Here is a 19,380-nt window from a genome sequence, read left to right as displayed (position 1 = left end):
TTCAAAATTATATACCCTATATCAAATAGGACATTTCTTACCCAGACCAAAGCCTAGAATTAAACAAAAACCAACAGAAACTATTAATATAGAGTTGTGTACTTCTCTTCAGTAGTTCTTGTCCTTTTCAAAGAGGTGGCGGCAAATAAGAGGTGATCCAAATTTATAATTGTAATCTAAAATATAAATCCAAATGTATTGTTCTCCAATATATTGTAATCCAAGTCTTCCAATTTTAAGGTTTGAGAGATATGCGTCCAAGAATATCCAAAATTGTTGGCAGGTAGTATTGCATAAATTCCCCTGGTCTACAGTAGGTACTGAATATAACTCCAGCTATTCCAGGTTCTCTTCCCTTCTTGGGGAATTTCTTCCCCAATATAATAGAGTTCTGCTGCTTAGCCTCGGTTTTGTACCACCAAGTTCCAGGGCTTAAAATTAAAGCTTGTATTTCCACAACTCTTTTATACAAGTCTTTTTGCTTTCTACTCTGCCAAAGTACCAATCTGTCAAACTCTGTCCAGCTGTCAAATTGTATCCCACGAGTATCCAAAAGACAACTTGACACAACTGGAACTAATATGTGTCTAATAGAAAGAGAGCCCCTCAAAAGTCAGAATACTACAAAGTCTCCATTAGCTGCAATTACTCTCTGCTCCCATTCACAAAAAGTCCCCTTGCAGAGCTTACCTGCAGAAATTGGAAGCTGTCTTCCTTTTTTACTTCCTTTTTAACCAAATCAGTCAATTTAAACCTAATTTCTTCTCTAAAAGCTTTATTTGGTTTGTACCGTATTTTTTGCTCTATAAGACTCACTTTTTCCCTCCTAAAAAGTAGGGGGAATTGTGTGTGCATCTTATGGAGCGAATGCAGGCTGTGCAGCTATCCCAGAAGCCAGAAAAGCAAGAGGGATTGCTGCTTTCACTGCCCAGCAATCCCTCTTGCTGTTCTGGCTTCTGAGATTCAGAATATTTGTTTTCTTGCTTTCCTCCTCCAAAAACTAGGTGCGTCTTGTGGTCTGGTATGTCTTATACAGCGAAAAATACGAAAATTGGAAAATCCACTGCTTATGGTGGCGGTGTGTGGCTTTGGCTGCAGGAGCGGACTCAAGCCTCCTTCTTCCCTGATGCAGCGCCAGCAGCCGGGGGGTCGGACTATGACGAGTTACCAATGCTCCGCTGGACCCCTGAAGTCCCCACGCTTCCGTGGGGATTTTTCAGGGGGCACCTAGCCCTGGTGCTCACCCTCAAAGCCCTGACAGCCTGGACCGTGTCCTTCCTTAATAGGACAACACGGAGCTCGCCACCATTTCCCTTTGCAGTGGACCGGAAGTCTGCGTCCTATTCCTCCTTACCTATCATCTCCCCATGCTGGCCTGTGGCATTATCTTCCTGTCAAGATCAGCACTAGTGACCTCCCATTTGGATTACTGCAATGGGTTCCACATGAAGGTGACCTTCAAAATGTTCTGGAAACTTTGGTTAGTGCTGACAATAGCTGTGGGGACATAGCTTGGGGCTGTGCAGCAGAACCATATCTCATCAGTCCCTCACCCTCTTTCGTAGATCCCAGTCTGCTTTCAGGTGTACATATCTGGTCGGAAGAGGTACATATAGAAAGATACTTCAGGTATCATGGCCCTAATTTTGAAGGGTAAATATATTCCCACCCTTCAGTTTCGCTATAATCCTGTCTAATGTTGGTGTAATTAAATGAGTTCATATCATTCACAAGGGCTTAGATCGGTCTAGTTTATTGCACAGGAGCTCCTCTGTTACTGCTAAATCTTTCAAATATTTTGAAGCAACAGTTAGTCAATGGAATGAGCTAACTTGGTGACCCAGTTGGATAGCTTTAAAAGAGGATCAGGCCAATTCATGGAGGAGGCTATAGGTACGTTTGCACAATTGTAGGCTGTAAGCCACTGCATGCTGCTTGCTAGGAATCACAAGTAGGAATAATTTTCTTGCACCCAGGTACTGCTTGCAGGCATCTCAAGAGGCCTCTGCTTGGTCACTGTGAGAACAGGATGCTGGATGAAGTGGGCCAATCCAGCAGGGCTTTGCTTAGGTACTTACAGATGTCATGGTGATTTTAATAAATCTGACTGGATAGAATTTTGTATCTGACCTTTTCTTCTTTCTTTAGGATTGGGACACTAGGAAAGGGGGATTGTCCCCCCGCAGAAATGGAAGGCTGCCATTGGAAGACAAAGAAGGTCATTCATCTATATAAACCTTTCAAGAACTGTACCACATGCTGCAAACATTTCTTTGAGCTCGGAAATTCAAGTGGCCCCCAACCCAAATAGCAAATTGTTGAATGGCATGCATCTGTAAGATGATGATGTGTCACTGGCACACCGTTGTCCAATAACCGCTTCTTGTACAACAGCCCATCATCCCGGAGAACATCATACTCGCAAGTTAGAAGGAAAGTCTCCGGGAGCTGGCGGATTATGTCATCCTCTGCTAAAAGGGGGGCAAACATTGTCTCAGAACCTCTTTTAACTTGTTCATAAAGTTCTTTTGAAAGTGGAGCAGGTTCTACAGGAACATAGCCCCTAGCTTTAAATTCTTCTGGAATGTTATCAGCACTTATCCATTTTTTGAATTTCTCCTGCAAATCAGGAGGGAGATGGGCACCTTTTATAAATGGGTCCACGTTCATGTCCTTCCCAGTGAGATATCTTAAACCAAATTTGATAACTCGTTTCCTGAACAAGGGAGGAACTGATTGGTTTTGCTGATAGGATGGCAAATTAAAGTCCCCTGGTTGTAGGAATGGGTTGATGAGGACCTGAGCTCGCAGCCTTGGGAGGTCCTCTCTGGTCACCAGTTCTTGACAAATAGCTGTTGCAAATGTGCCTCCGCTACTCTCCCCAGCAATGGCAATGCAGTTGGGGTCCACTCCGTATTCCTTTGCATTCTTCAGAAAGTGTATTGTAGCAGTTAAACAGTCCAGCACAGGGACTGGATAGGGATGCTCAGGTGCTAAACGAAATCTAAAGAGAAAACAAGATATCACCCACACTCAACATCATACACTTCACAGAAAAGGACCGTTTGCCTGCATTACATATTGCAAGTGCTGGGAATATTTTTCACCCATAGGGCCACATTCGTTTCTGTGCAACCTTGTGGGGGCCACATGGCAGCTGTGGGTGGGACCTGAGACAAAAATGGAAAGCAAATGCAAATCTTCCCTTTGGACAAATAGGCAGTTTCATTACAACACACCTTTCTCCACCCTCCAGCAGCTTCCTTCTTGCTTTCCCTTGTCCATTAGCAGGCTCCACTGCAGCTCTCCTGATCAAGTTAGCAAGACTCCTAGCAATCACTCATACCAATCGGTACTAGTCACAAGGATGGTGTGCTGCCACCACTATCAGAGGCAGTAATGCTTCTGAATACCAGCTGCTGGAAATTGCAGCTGGGGAGAAAGCTCTTCTGCTCAGGTCCTGCTTTATGACACCAGTCTTAAAATAAATATATTGGATCTGATATAAAAATTAGAGATCCAAGTTGTATATACAAGGTGTGACTGGAAAGTTTGGTGAATGGTCACAAAAATGGGACAGTGAGAAATATTCAAGCATACAATTGGCATTGGAAACCCATGAAATACTCATAATTGTGTACGGAGATGAAGCTGTAACTCGAAAGACACTGTATGTGTGGTTTAAGTGTTTCCGTGAAGGGCGGTGTAATGGTTCTAGGGGTTGCTCGTGCGTAAGTAGCCGCCACTCCTGGCTAGGTTGCCTGGTTGAACCCTTTCTGTCTGGACAGCCTTTCACCCGTGGCTGTCTCAATCGCTGGCAGAATCCATAAGTGGGCGTTTCTTGGAACTTCTTCCAGCAAAGAAGTTCTTTGACGCCAAGTCTCCTCCTACTCTCTCTGCATGGAAGTCTTCTGCGCAGGGAGGGTGTGGGCAGCGGAGTACCCGTGTTTTCCCCGCTGGTCTCCGGCGAGGAGTCCTGGAGCCTCCTCTCCGATTCCCCCATCTGCCCCCCTTCTCCACTGGTGTTACGCTGATTTCCTTCCCCAGCAGATGGGCTGCCTCTCTCCCTACTGGGACCCTCTCCGGCATCCCTCCGGAGCCTTCCCTCTGCCTCTGGCTTCGATGGCAGTTCCCTGACATCCACCTCCCCCCCCCCCAGGATCCCCTCCACCCCCGGCCCGACCTTCTGATCCAACCTCGTCCATTCCTCGGCCGATGATGCGGGGAATCCCCTGAAGGAGCTGTCGCCATCCTCTGAGGATGTGATAGCCTGGGATTCCGATTCAGAGGCTGAACCAGAGGAATCCCAGCCTGCACAGGAGTCCCCGCCTCCAGGGCCGGCTGAACTGGGGCAAGGCCTAGATTCTGAGGAGCCTGCACCTGTGTCAGATCCTCAGGAGCAGGCACCAGGTGAAACCATTCTGGCCCCAGAGGTGCTTGAGGACTCAGTGTCTACAGGTGAGCCTCCCCCGGGGCCCAGTAACCCTTCGGCCTCTCCTGAACTGCAGAGGCTTAGGGCAGAGAGGCGAAGGGAACTGGTTGCTCCCAGGAGGAGTGCTCGCCTTAAGGCCAGGGGAGGCGGGGCTCCTGGGGGCCGGGACCGCCCCTGGCCTTAGAGAAGATAAAGGTCAGTCAGCCCGGTCCCAGGTTGCGGGAGCAACGTCGTTGTGGAGTATCTGCTCTTACCCGGACCTAGACCTGAACTGCCAGTGTTCCTGTTCCTCGCCCGGCTTCCTGCTTCTGACCTTCCAGTGTTCCTGTTCCCGCCCGGCTCCCAGCTTCGGACCTTCCAGTGTACCTGTTCCCTGCCCGGCTCCCTGTTTCGGACCTCGCCTCACATCTTGTGAACTCTGACTACGGTAACAGTACCTTCCCCCCGGGACGAGCACAGAGGATTCAAAACCCGCTTCCCACCCACTCCAATCTCTTCCCGCGGGGTGGGCCTCCCAGTCTGATTCTTCTCCCTCTGACACCTCCCCTCCCTCCTCTTCGGAGGCAGGAAAACCCACAAAGTCCTCTTTGTCGTCTGTGGTTCCAAATTCTTCCTCCCAGAATCTAGCTAGTGGTTTTGGTTTATCTGGGAACAGGCTGTGGAATTCTTCCACCAGATACCCGTCATTGATCGCCTCAGCGGGGACCCACGTGTTTTCTGACCTGGGTTCTCCCTCCCAAGCTACCAAGTACTCCACCTGGTGCCCTCACCACCTTGAATCGAGTATTTCCGTGGCTTGGTTGTGGTGTTCTCTCTCCTCTACCTGCGGGTGGGTGGTGACTCCTCCCTCCCACCCCGTAACTTCCCGCCCCTCCCTGTACGGTGAGAGTAGGGACCTATGGAACACCGGATGTATCTTCATGCTGTCAGGCAACTTGAGCTTGAATGCCACAGGGTTCACCTGCTGTGTTACCTCAAAAGGTCCCAGCCGCCTTGGCTGCAACTTCTTGCACCCTCCCTTCAGTGGTAACCCTTGGGTTGACAACCACACCCGGTCTCCCACCCGTATGGCCTCCCCCTCCCAACGGTGCTTGTCTGCCTGCCTCTTGTAAACTTCCTTGGCCCGCTCCAAGTTCATCTTGAGTTGCTGGTGCAAGGCCTCCATTTCTTCCACAAACTGCTCTGCGGCAGGTACACTCCATCCTTCCTCCCCCCTCCCCAGGAAGGCCCTGGGGTGACACCCATAATTGGCCATGAATGGGCTCATTCCCGTGGACACATGTTCAGCGTTATTGTACGCAAATTCAGCCAGCGCTAGTTTCTCTACCCAATCGTTCTGTCTCTCGCTGACGTAGCAGCATAGGTATTGATGGAATATACTGTTCGCTCTTTCTGCTTGCCCGTTGGTTTCCGGGTGTCTCGCCGTCGAGAAGCCCACTTTGACCTGCAGCAAGCTCATGAGCTTCCTCCAGAACCGGGAAGTAAATTGTTTCCCGTGATCTGAGATTACCCTCGAGGGAACCCCATGCAGCCTGAAGATGTGATCCACAAACAACCTGGCTGTCTCCTCTGCCATCACTGCATGTGAGCAAGCTATGAAATGGCACATCTTCATCAATAGATCGACTACTACCATGACTGCTGTCTTCCCCCTTGACTTGGGCAAATCTGTCATAAAATCAATGGACACCACCTCCCAGGGTCTTCCCGGCGTGGGTAAGGGTTCCAGTAACCCTGCGGGGGCAGCCCTCTCCCCCTTTGCCCTCTGGCAGCGGTCGCACCCCCGTACATATTCCCGTACATCTTCCCTCACCCTTGGCCACCAGAACTGCCTGGTGACAAGCAGCATGGTTTTGTGCTGTCCAAAGTGCCCAGCTGTTGGGTTGTCGTGGAGTTGTTTGAGTACGTTCCCCCTCAAGGTCTCCCCCGGTACATACAGCGCCCCCTTATAGTACAGTAGCTCTTCCTTTTCCTCAAACCCTCCATGGATTTCCCTTCCGTCCCGGAGTTCCCTGATTTTCGTTTGAGCGAACTCGTCGTTTCTTGTTAGCCCAGCCAGTTCTCGTTTCCCAACCAATGCTCCCACACACACCCATCGGTTCTCGGGGAACACGTGTCAGATCTCCGGCGGTCCCTCTCCTTCCATGTACTCTGGCTTCCGTGAGAGAGCATCTGCTCTTACGTTTTCCTCTCCCGGCATGTATCGGATCTCGAAGGAAAACTTGGAGAACTCCTGTGCCCATCGAATCTGTCTCTGGTTGAGTACTCGTGCAGTCCTCCAGTATTCCAAGTTCTTGTGGTCAGTACAAACCTGGATCTTGTGCTGCGCCCCTATTAACAGATGTCTCCACTGGCGAAACGCCGCATAGATCACAAGCAGTTCGCGGTCATACACCGTATAATTTTGCTCCGACTTGCTCAGCTTCCTCGAGAAAAAGGCACATGGCCTCTAGCCCTTCTGGGCCCCTGGCTGCAAAAGTACCGCTCCAATGGCTCGGTCGGACACGTCGGTCTCCAGCCTCATGGGCTTCTCCAGATCAACGTGCAGGAGCTGCTCTTCCGAAGCGAACGCCTTCTTCAGTCTTTCAAAGGATTGCTGGGCACTTTCTGTCCAGGCAAACTTCTTTTTGCTACTGAGACAATCTGTGATGGGCGCTGTCTAGTGGGCAAAGTTCTTGATGAACTTCCTGTAGAAGTTGCTGAACCCTAGGAACCTCTGCACATCCTTCCGGGTTTTGGGGGCCTTCCATTCCAGCACTGCCTGCACCTTGCTTTGGTCCATAGCTAGGCCCTTGTCTGACAACTTGTACCCCAGAAACTCGACCTCTCTGGTGTGAAATTGGCATTTTTCCAGCTTGACCCACAACTGGTGCTTCTGCAGTCTCTTTAGCACTTCCCTGACGTCTCTGATGTGTTGCTTCTCATTGTCTGAATAGATTAAGACGTCATCCAAAAAGGCTACGCAGTTCTTGTACAGCAGGGACCCCAACACGTGGTGCATGAATGCTTGAAAGCAGGCAGAGCCCGATTGTAATCCAAATGGCATGACTAAGTACTCAAAAGCCCCCGGGGGGGTGCACATGGTGGTTTTCCATTCATCCCCCTCCCTTATCCTAATCAAATTGTACGCTCCCCTGAGGTCCAGCTTGGTAAATTTTTTCCCCTGCCTCAGCCACGTTAAAATGTTGTCAATCCTGGGCATTGGGAAGGTCACGGGTTCTGATACCAGGTTCAAGGCCCGGTAGTCTACGACTAATCTGGGCTGATTAGTCTCCTTTTTGTCCACAAAGAACACTGGACTGTCCCCCACCGCCTTTGATTCCCTTATGAACCCCCTCTTCAGATTCTTGTCAATAAACTGCCACAACTCCTGCATCTCCCGGTCAGACATGGCATACAGCTTACCCACCGGCAGCTGAGCCCCTGGGAGTAAGTTGATTTGGCAGTCAAAGGGCCTATGGGGGGTAGTCTATCTGCCTCCTTCTCGCTGAAGACTTCCTTCAGGTCAGCATATTGTGGTGGCACCTCCCCTTTTGTTTCCACCGCCAGCCCAGCCACCCTGGCCACTGTCATTCTTGGGTTCTCCCCCCCCCGACAGTGTTCCAAGCAGTAAGCTGACCCAAAGGTGACTGACCGCTGATTCCATGACACTACTGGATCATGCAGTGCCAGCCAGCTCATCCCCAGTATTATTGAGGGTCCTGCCAGTGTGGCCACGTGAAAGGCAATGGTCTCTGTGTGCCTGGAAACCCTCATTCGCATTGGCGGGGTCTGGTGGGTCACTTCCCCTCCCAGAAGTTCCCTGCCATCGATGGTGGTCACTTGCAAGGGAAAATCCAGGGGCAGCAGGTGGAGTTGGTGCTCCAGAGCAAAGTCCCTGCTGAAGAAATTGCAGGAGCTGCCCAAATCCAGCAGTCCCTCAACTTTGACTGGGTGTCCATTCGGGAGTTCTAGCACCACTTCTATGGCTATAGCTGCCCTGGGAGGGTCAGGCTTGGGCACTTCTATTGGTTGTTGGCCTGGCTGCTGCCCCCGCTGGTTGGCAGCCAGGCGTTGTCATTTCCCTGCGCCTGCCCTTCCTCCCCCTTCTCCTCGCAGCCAGCAGCCCCCACCATCCCTTGCCAGGCCTTATCCCTTGGCAGAGGAAACACTTCTTGGTGGTTTTCCAATCCTTCCCCTCCCTCTTGCGACCTTCACTGGAGTTTGAAACCTCTCTCTCGCGCGCGCCTGGGAAAGCTGTCTCGGTATTTCAGGAATGCGGTAGTCATGGCAACGTTCCCCTCTCACTTCGTGTTTCTCCTGAGCCCGCGCTTCCTGCCGCACTCCAATCGCAAGCACAGCCTTGGTCAGCTGATCCATAGACTGTGGGCGGGGCGTGCGGGACAGCTCGTCCTTTACAGTTGGGGACAACCCGTCCTCAAACAACATTTGAATTGGTTCAGAGTCCAAATCCGACCCCATCAGTTCTCGCTGAGTCACACTTTGCTCCACTTCACTGGAATACATCACGTTCATTGCCTGGAAGAATTTCTTAAGGTCCTTCAAGGCATCATTTTGCGTCGCCATTAGGGGCCTGATCCATTCGCGTGCCCCATCCTCCAGATGCCCCACAATGTAGGCTACCCTCTCCCCGTCATCAGCAAAGTCATTATGCTGCAGTTCCAAAGCGTACTCTATTTCCGTTCGGAACGCATTGTAGCCCTGGAGTTTCCCCCTAAACTTGTGTACCAGCCCTGGTACCTTCTTTGCGATGGGGGTGGGTATGACCTGTGCATCCTGAGTCCGTCTTTCGTCCAGCCGCGCCGTCAGGAGAGCTACATGCTGTTCCAAGTCTCGGTTCCTCTCTACCAGACTTTGCACTGCAGCTGCTTGCTCCGTCTCTCTGGCTGCCCTGGTTTGGCTCATCGTGCTGCCTCTCTGGGGCTGCGCACAAGCAACGTCGGTGACTGACGGATTGCTGTAATGGTTCTAGGGGTTGCTTGTGCGTAAGTAGCCGCCACTCCTGGCTAGGTTGCCTGGTTGAACCCTTTCTGTCTGAACAGCCTTTCACCCGTGGCTGTCTCAATCGCTGGCAGAATCCGTCAGTGGGCATTTCTTGAACTTCTTCCAGCAAAGAAGTTCTTTGACGCCAAGTCTCCTCCTACTCTCCCTGTGCGGAAGTCTTCTGTGCAGGGAGGGTGTGGGCAGCGGAGTACCTGTGCTCTCCCCGCTGGTCTCCGGCGAGGAGTCCTGGAGCCTCCTCTCCGATTCCCCCATCTGCCCCCCTTCTCCACTGGTGTTATGCTGATTTCCTTCCCCAGCAGATGGGCTGTCTCTCTCCCTACTGGGACCCTCTCCGGCATCCCTCCGGAGCCTTCCCTCCGCCTCTGGCTCCGATGGCAGTTCCCTGACAGGCGGCAAACCACTGAAAATGACCCTCGGTCTGGAAGACCATCGATGAGCAGAATGGCGGCAAATGTCAACAGAGTTTGTGAATTACTGATGCGGGATCGGCGTTTGTCCATCTGAATGATGGCAGAAGAATTGTGTATTCCGCATGAAATCATTACTGGGTTGTCCCACCCTCCATATTCTCCCAATCTAGCCCCAGTTGATTTTTTTCTTTTTCCAAAACTGAAATCTGCTCTGAAAGGGCACGGATTTTCCAACATTTCACACGTCCAAGCTGCTGTGACGAGGAAAGCTGTTGTCAATGGTGCATTGTATCAGAGGGGGCCTACTTTGAAGGCCTGTAAGGTATGGATGAATCCCTAGCCGGAATTAAGATTGCCGGAAGAAATATCAACAACCTCAGATATGCAGATGACACAACCTTGAAGGCAGAAAGTGAGGAGAAATTAAAGAACCTTTTATTGAGGGTGAAAGAGGAGAGCGCAAAATATGGTCTGAAGCTCAACATCAAAAAAACGAAGATCATGCCCACTGGTCCCATCACCTCCTGGCAAATAGAAGGGGAAGAAATGGAGGCAGTGAGAGATTTTACTTTCTTGGGCTCCATGATCACTGCAGATGGCGACAGCAGCCACAAAATTAAGAGATGCCTACTTCTTGGGAGAAAAGCAATGAAAAACCTAGACAGCATCTTAAAAAGTAGAGACATCACCTTGCCAACAAAGGTCCGTATAGTAAAAGCTATGGTTTTCCCAGTAGTGATGTATGGAAGTGAAAGATGGACCATAAAGAAGGCTGATCGCCGAAGAATTGATGCTTTTGAATTATGGTGCTGGAGGAGACTCTTGAGAGTCCCATGGACTGCAAGAAGATCAAACCTATCCATTCTAAAGGAAATCAGCCCTGAGTGCTCACTGGAAGGACAGATCGTGAAGCTGAGGCTCCAATACTTTGGTCACCTCATGAGAAGAGAAGACTCCCTGGAAAAGACCCTGATGCTGGGAAAGATGGAGGGCACAAGGAGAAGGGGACGACAGAGGACGAGATGGTTGGATAGTGTCTTCGAAGCTACCAGCATGAGTTTGACCAAACTGCGGGAGGCAGTGGAAGACAGGAGTGCCTGGCATGCTCTGGTCCGTGGGGTCACGAAGAATCGGACACGACTAAACAACAATACAACAACATTTTGTCTTCTAAATAGTGATGGAGTTTTGATACAAGCCCTTCTCTTTTCCTAGCAAACAAGAGGCATTTATTGAAGTTCAAGGACACATTCTAGCCAGAAAACAAAGGAGCCAATGCCTAGGGGACAACAGAGGACGAGATGGTTGGATAGTGTTCTCGAAGCTACCAGCATGAGTTTGACCAAACTGCGGGAGGCAGTGGAAGACAGAAGTGCCTGGCATGCTCTGATCCATGGGGTCACGAAGAGTCAGACACGACTAAACAACAACAAGGTATGTATGTTCAAATATTTGTCGCTGTCCGATTTCTTTGACCATTCACCAAACTTTCTGGTCATGCCTTGTATTTTTATTTTAATAATGTTCAATGTTTCACTTCTTATTCCATTTAACCTTTAAAAATGAGCAAGACTTTGTGTGTTCTGCAGTTATGAGTCTCTGCATCCTACATTGCATTCCATCTTTCCTTATCTAACTCTGAAAGTGGTGTTTATCAGAAATCCTTGGAAGCTTCCTGAAAGATAGATGGAAGAATGTCAATAAAGAGTGATAATGGGCTAGCTTGCCAGGGCAACATGGGACATCCGATACCTAGAATGGTCCAACGACCTAGTCACTTGTGGGCATCCCAAGGTACTAGTGCGGGGGGGAGAGATTGATAGCAGGAAGACTGTGACCTTTCTTGACACATGTGAAGGGGAAGTTTTGTGTGCTGTGTTACTATATAAACCAGGGGTCGGCAACGCTTACCAGCCGTGGGCTGAACTACTCCCACGGAGATTGTCCGTGGGACAGACCGGCACAGCGCGACACTGGAAATCACGTCTGCGCAAGTCCATGGTGCCAGAAACGAGTCTGCGCATGCCCAGATGCTGAAAATTGTGCCTGCACAAAAGCGGTTTTCGGCGTCTGGGCATGCGCAGAAGCGATTTCCAGCACCGCTCGTGAGTCCCCGCACTGCGCTGCGTCGGTTTAGCACAGCACGCGGGGGACTTGACCAGCGGGCGGCCCGGTTCCGGGGTGGCTCATGGGCCTGTAAAATGGTCTTTGTGGGCCGCATCTGACCCATGGGCTGCACGTTGCGGACCACTGATATAAGCTTTTGAGCTGATGTGCCTCGGACAGACCTTCTTAACGGGCACATTGAATTGAGCTCTGTCCTATTGCAATAGATAAATAAAAACACCAGGTGCCTAACCAAGATGCTGGACCTGAAAATAGTTTCCAGATTCCACAGATTCCAGATTTCCACAGATTCCAGTAGGTTTCCCAGCACAATTCAAAATGTTGGTGCTAACCTATAAAGCCCTAAACAGCTGTGGACCTGTATACCTGAAGGAGCATTTCCATCCCCATCATCCAACCCAGCTCTGAGGGTCTTCTTGTGGTTCCCTCATTGTGAAAGGTGAGGTAACAGGGAACCAGGCAGAGGGCCTTTTTGGTAGCTGCACCCGCTCTGTGGAATGCCCCCCCCCCAGCAGATTTCAAGGAGTTAAACATCTATGTGGTTTTTAAAAGACATCTGAAGACGGCCCTGTCCAGGTAAGTTTTTAGTGTTTGCTGTATTGTCTTTTTACTATTTTTTTCATTGTGTGCATGGCAACCCAGTCAGATGGGCATCATAAAAAGAATTATTATTATCATCATCATCATTCCTCTGGACTCAGGAAAGGTTGGAAGCTGAGAGGCATTAAGCATTGTTTCGGATACCAAGAGAGTGAAACCACTTACCCAACATTCACAACCACTGAATCACTTTCGTGGACAATGGAACAGCAGACGTTTTCACAGGCTCCTGGAAGAAAACACAAGCCCCACAACCCCTCCATTACAATTTTCCCTGCTCATTCACACTGAAATCATTGTGAGTTGACACAGGGCTTAGTCCTCCTAAAAGTAAATCTGTCGAAATCAAGAGATATAGCTGATTTAGATGAGCTTATTTATTTATTTTTATGTCATAAATTGCATACTGTATGCCACTTGATTGTAGAAAACAACAACTTTTAATGAAGTTCCTCTGGGAAAAACTCAGTTGCACTGAACTCTTTGTAAATGGGGCATTCTGTGGTTTTACCCTCTCCTGATCTGTAACAGAGATCAAGCAGTATCAGTGGGTAAAAAACAAAAACAAACTTCCACCCACATTTCTTGGCTTCTTTCCAGTTATTTCTGATCACCTCTTAAAGCCCTTTCATAAAAGTCCCTTGGTACATGAAGCAGAAACACCTTCTTTGACATTTTTAGGCTTTTTCATTGACTGTGACACTAGGAATTTTAATTTATACATTTCTACTTATTCATTGAATTTATCTACCGCCCTATACCCGGAGGTCTCAGGGCCATTCACAAAATTACTACAGAACTGGACACCTTTTTAACAGGGGGCCTCAGACCCGTTTTCTTGCCTCATGGTCCCATCTTGCATTAAACTTCAACAACCTACGGGGGCAGTAGAAACCACCCGAAGCCCTCCATAGCAAACATTTCCTGGACTTTTATACTAATGTGCCAGCCCAAATTCTCCTCAAACAATATCGTGAACCATTTTGAGACTCTTTCAAAGAACTTACGGATGCTTCCAAGGATTCCAGTGCCTCCATGAAGATAGATGATTCCTCTCCTGTTCCCAGCAGCTGGTGTCTTGGGCCAGTACACCCTCACTGGCACCCCATCAAAAACCAGGTCCTTTCTGATCAAGTTTAAGTCCTTCTTTGTAGGTATGGCATTGTACACAGCCCTGCAGATGACATATCTATGGCAAATGCCCAGTTTTTCCAGAAACACTCCCTGTTTAAACCAAAACATTCAGCATTTATGATCAGCCTCAGATAGCTTTGCATATAAAAATCATATTTTGCATATATGCATTGCCTGTAGAATGAACCTCTCATATGTGGGGCAACTACATTGTACAGTGGTACCTTGCTTTACAACCAAATCCATTCCGGAGATCCGTTTGTAAACCAAAACAGGTTGATAATAATAATAATAATAATAATAATAATAATAATAATAATAATAATAATAATTTATTATTTATACCCCGCCGATCTGGCTGGGTTTCCCCAGCCACTCTGGGCGGCGTCCAACTGAATATTAAAAACAGCACAGCATCAGACATTAAAAACTCCCTTTAAGAGAGCTGCCTTCAGTTGTCTTTTAAAAGTAAAATAGCTGTTTATTGCTTTGACATCTGCTGGGAGGGCGTTCCACAGAGCAGGCGACACTACCGAGAAGGCCCTCTGCCTGGTTCCCTGTAACCTTACTTCTCGTAATGAAAGAACTGCCAGAAGGCCCTCGGCGCTGGATCTCAGTGTCCGGGCTGAACGATGGGGGTGGAGATGCTCCTTCAGGTATACAGGACCGAGGCCGTTTAGGGCTCTAAAGTCAGCACCACCACTTTGAACTGTGCTTGGAAAGTACTGGGAGCCAATGCAGATCTCTCAGAACCGCTGTTATGTGGTCCCGGCGGCCACTCCCAGTCACCAGTCTAGCTGCCGCATTCTGGATTAACTGCAGTTTCCGGGTCACCTTCAAAGGTAGCCCCACGTAGAGTGTGTTGCAGTAGTCCAAGCGGGAGATAACCAGAGCATGCACCACTCTGGCAAGACAGTCCGCGGGCAGGTGGGGTCTTAGCCTGCGTACCAGGTGGAGCTGGTAGACAGCTGCCCTGGACACAGAATTAACCTGTGCCTCCATGGACAGCTGTGAGTCCAAAATGACTCCCAGGCTGCGCACCTGGTCCTTCAGGGGCACAGTTACCCCATTAAGAACCAGGGAATCCCCCACACCCGCCTGCCCCCTGTCCCCCAAAAACAGCACTTCTGTCTTGTCAGGATTCAACCTCAATCTGTTAGCCGCCATCCATCCTCCAACCGCCTCCAGGCACTCACACAGGACCTTCACCGCCTTCACTGGTTCTGATTTAAAGGAGAGGTAGAGCTGGGTGTCATCTGCATACTGATGAACACCCAGGCCAAACTCCCTGATGATCTCTCCCAGCGGCTTCATATAGATATTAAAAAGCATGGGGGAGAGGACGGAACCCTGAGGCATCCCACAAGTGAGAGCCTAGGGGTCTGAACACTCATCCCCCACCACCACTTTCTTGACACAGCCCAGGGGAAAGGAGTGGAACCACCGTATAACAGTGCCCCCAGCTCCCAGCCCGTCTAGACGGTCCAGAAGGATGTTATGGTCGATGGTGTCAAAGGCCGCTGAGAGATCCAGCAGAACTAGGAAACAGCTCTCACCTTTGTCCCTAGCCTGCTGGAGATCATCAGCCAGCGCGACCAAGGCAGTTTCAGTCCCATGGTGAGGCCTGAATCCTGATTGGAAGGGATCTAAATGGTCCGCATCCTGCAGGCGTGCTTGGAGTTGTTTGGCAACCACCCGCTCAATCACCTTGCCCAAGAATGGTAAATTTGAGACCGGGCGATAATTGGCCATATTGGCTGGGTCCAAAGATGTTTTTTTAAGAAGCGGTTTAATGACCGCCTCTTTCAGCGGATCTGGGAAGGCTCCCTCACAGAGGGAAGCATTCACTACCCCGCAGAGCCCATCGCCCAGCCCTTCCTGGCTCGCTTTTATCAGCCAGGATGGGCAAGGATCAGGGAGACAGGTGGTCGGTTTCACTTGTCTAAGCAGCCTGTCCACATCCTCGGAGGTAACAGATTGGAATTGATTCCATGTAACAGGACTAGACAGAACTTTAGCACTCTTCTGCCCTGGCCCTGCTCCCACGGTGGAGTCTACCTCCCTCTGAATCTGAGCGACTTTAACTGCAAAAAACTTTGCAAAAGCATTGCAGGAGATCTTGGGGTCCTTACCAGGCCCCGGTGGTACAGGTGGTTCTGATAGATTGCGAACCACCTGAAAAAGTCTGCTGCTGCTGTTTTCTGCAGATGCAATGGAGGCAGCGAAGAAGGCCCTCTTCCCCGTCGCCATTGCCACTTGGTAGGCTCGACGTTGAGCTCTAGCCCATGTCCGGTCTGATTCAGAATGAGTTTTCCACCACTGGCGCTCTAGCCGTCTCAACGATTGTTTCATCACCCTCAGCTCCGGGAAAAACCACGGGGCTGTCCGGGCTCCATGCAATCGGAGAGGGCACTTCGGAGCCAGACAGTCAATTGCCCTGGTTAACTCCGCATTCCAGCGGGCCACCAGGGAATCAGCTGAAAGGCCATCAACTTGGGATAAAACATCCCCTACCACTCTCTGGAAGCCAATTGGATCCATTAAGTGGCGGGGTGGACCATCCGAATCGGTCCATCCGAATCAGACCATCCGAATCGGTCCCTTGGGTTGTAACCAAGGCGCGCTTTCACCACAGGGGCCTCCCCAATTTTTTTTTCATAATCTAAAAAAGTGGGTTGTAATCCAAAAAAAGGTTGCAAACCGGGACACGCACTTCCAGGTTTGACTTGTTTGTAATCCAAAATGTATGCAAACCAATATGTATGCAAAGCAAGGTACCACTGTATATCCTTTCATTCACCACTCACCTCTTGGAGTTTGGGCTGGCATGAAGCGCCCCCCCCCATAAGAATGTAAAAAGAGCCTGCTGGTCCCGGCCAATGGCCCATCTAGTCCAGCAGATTATTCTCACGGTGCCTGTGGGAAACCTTCCAGCAGGATCTGAGCACAGGAGCCCTGTCCCCTTCCCCTATCTGGTGTACAGAAGCTTTGCTGCCTTGAGCTGTAGAGGCAGAGCATAGCCATGCTGGCTAGCAGCCATCCATAGCCTTCTCCTTTGTGAATTTGGCAGCCATCACTGCCCCCTGTGAAATAGACTTCCATAGTTTGAATATATCCATTGTGAAGAAGTCATTTCTTATATCTTTCCTGAATCTTCCAACATTTAGTTCTAGTGTCATGAGACAGGGAGAAACATTTTTCTCTATCCACTTTCTCCATGACATGCACAAATTTTATAGACTGCTATCATGTCACCTGCAGCTTGCCTTTTCTCTAAACTAAAAAATCCCAAACACTGCAGCCTTTTTTAATGGGGGGGGGGAGTATCACCCCAACCCCTTGATTGTGATATATGTAAAACAAACTTACCAGTTCAAGGAGATATCCCAATGCAAAAGAAAAAATATATAATTTTCTGCCGTGGGTGATTCCTGGAGGAATGTGGGTCCTTGTAAAATGATAATAAACTCCCCGTGCAAACAGCAAGGAGTGAATGAAAATGATCATATATAATAGCAGCATCCACAGAGTTCCACCAAATGCCATTTCCCTGCAGCTCAGAAGCACAGAGGTAGGCACCTCCCCTTTGACTGATGCCAAGTGGCTTTTGTACAAGTCTCCAGCATATGCAAGAGAACATCCTCGGCCAACCCACATTGCTTTCAATTGAGAAGTAAAAAAAGTAATTTTGTAATCTGTTCAGAGATTGCAGGCTTTCTTGCATTCCTGGTTGCTGTGGTTGTTCTTCAAACAGGGTGGAGTGTATGTGGAGATGTGTCAATTTCCCCAACCCCTCCTCCAGAGGGAAGAGGTGCATGTGATTTCCATAGCCTCTGAAGGCCAAGCAGGTCACGACAAGCATCCTTCCTTACAAGAGACACTGACTGCTCTCGCAACACATCTTCATTTTTGTGGTACCTGCCCTCCCACACAAAATACTGTGGCATCTTTAATCCCTCGCAATTCAGAGACCGCACATTATCAGGGACGGCACATCAATGTCAGCGTTAATATCCTGCCAACAGCAGTATCACTGCCCCTGTCAGGACAGTGTGGTGAGCAAAGAGGTTGGCACTGTCCATGCACAGAATGGGAGCCAATCCTGCTCTTGCACAGATTTGATTGCTGCACATGCAATTCCACTTTTCATTTCTTTATTTCATTTCTTTATAAAAGGAGGCAGCATCCAGCTTTTCAGTTTTCTCCGTGGACAGCTGGTCAAGCACGGCACAGCTGAGGACTGTGTAACTCTCCTCACTCTTTTTCTTCATGAGGAGAGGGACATCATTGAATAGGAAGGATTAGGTGTTCTCACACTGTAAGACATTTCCAAAGAAATCTCCCTCTTCTGCCAAGGGCAGGGAGGGGCCCTCCCAGCAGCCACCAGAAGTAGAAATCAGCAGGACGTTCTTGATTTTTCTGAAAGCCACCTGCTTCAGAAATGGGCACTTTTATTTTTGAGGTGGCAAGAATACACAGAGGAATTATATCAGAAAGATATGGATGGCTCGTACACCCCAGGTAGTGTGGTTGCTGACCTTGAGCCAGACATCCTGGAGAGTGAAGTCAAATGGGCCTTAGAAAGAAATAACAAGCCAGTGGAAGTGATGGTATTCCAGCTGAACTATTTAAAAATTTAAAAGATGATGCTGTTAAGGTGCTACACTCAATACGCCAGCAAGTTTGGAAAACTCAGAAGTGGCCAGAGGATTGGAGAAGATCAGTCTACATCCCAATCCCAAAGAAGGGCAGTGCCAAAGAATGCTCCAACTACCGCACAATTGCACTCATTTCACATGCTAGTAAGGTTATGCTTAAAATTCTACAAGGAAGGCTCAAGCAGTATGTGGACCGAGAACTCCCAGAAGTGCAAGCTGGATTTAGAAGAGGCAGAGGAACCAGAGACCAAATTGCAAACATGCGCTGGATTATGGACAAAGCTAGAGAGTTCCAGAAAGACATCTACTTCTGCTTCATTGACTATGCAAAGGCTTTGACTGTGTCAACCACAGCAAACTATGGCAAGTTCTTAAAGAAATGGGAGTGCCTGATCATAGAATCATAGAATCATAGAGTTGGAAGAGACCACAAGGGCCATCGAGTCCAACCCCCTGCCAAGCAGGAAACACCATCAGAGCACTCCTGACATATGGCTGTCAAGCCTCTGCTTAAAGACCTCCAAAGAAGGAGACTCCACCACACTCCTTGGCAGCATATTCCACTGTCGAACAGCTCTTACTGTCAGGAAGTTCTTCCTAATGTTTAGGTGGAATCTTCTTTCTTGTAGTTTGGATCCATTGCTCCGTGTCCGTTTCTCTGGAGCAGCAGAAAACAACCTTTCTCCCTCCTCTATGTGACATCCTTTTATATATTTGAACATGGCTATCATATCACCCCTTACCCTCCTCTTCTCCAGGCTAAACATGCCCAGCTCCCTTAGCCGTTCCTCATAAGGCATTGTTTCCAGGCCTTTGACCATTTTGGTTGCCCTCCTCTGGACACATTCCAGTTTGTCAGTATCCTTCTTGAACTGTGGTGCCCAGAACTGGACACAGTACTCCAGGTGAGGTCTGACCAGAGCAGAATACAGTGGCACTATTACTTCCCTTGATCTAGATGCTATACTCCTATTGATGCAGCCCAGAATTGCATTGGCTTTTTTAGCTGCCACGT

The 19,380-nt window shown here is 49.2% G+C and overlaps 1 protein-coding gene and 1 long non-coding RNA gene across 3 annotated transcripts in view; one reads left to right on the top strand and one right to left on the bottom strand.

The window, feature by feature from the left end:
- The window catches only part of LOC310834302, an 81,080-nt gene that overhangs the window by 19,148 nt on the left and 42,552 nt on the right, over window positions 1-19,380 (top strand). The gene's annotated exons all lie outside the window — the stretch shown is intronic.
- Window positions 1,738-18,303, bottom strand: LOC310834076 (arylacetamide deacetylase-like 3). Of its 2 annotated transcripts, XM_083717430.1 has the most exons (4): window positions 17,077-18,303; window positions 13,581-13,797; window positions 12,739-12,802; window positions 1,738-3,004 (listed from the first exon to the last, which is right to left on the bottom strand). In XM_083717430.1, exons 1-4 carry the CDS (start codon window positions 17,362-17,364, stop codon window positions 2,224-2,226), a joined length of 1,350 nt encoding a protein of 449 aa, XP_083573556.1. In that variant the 5' UTR covers window positions 17,365-18,303; the 3' UTR covers window positions 1,738-2,223. The 2 variants fall into 2 exon arrangements, with proteins under 2 accessions (XP_083573556.1, XP_083573557.1); XM_083717431.1 differs by lacking the exon at window positions 17,077-18,303 and having other exon boundaries at window positions 13,581-13,830.

This window comes from Podarcis gaigeae, assembly GCF_964106915.1.
Source record: "Podarcis gaigeae genome assembly, chromosome: 16".
NCBI lineage: Eukaryota > Metazoa > Chordata > Lepidosauria > Squamata > Lacertidae > Podarcis > Podarcis gaigeae.
Note: the sequence above shows the minus strand (reverse complement) of the source record. Positions and strands in the feature narration are given on the sequence as shown.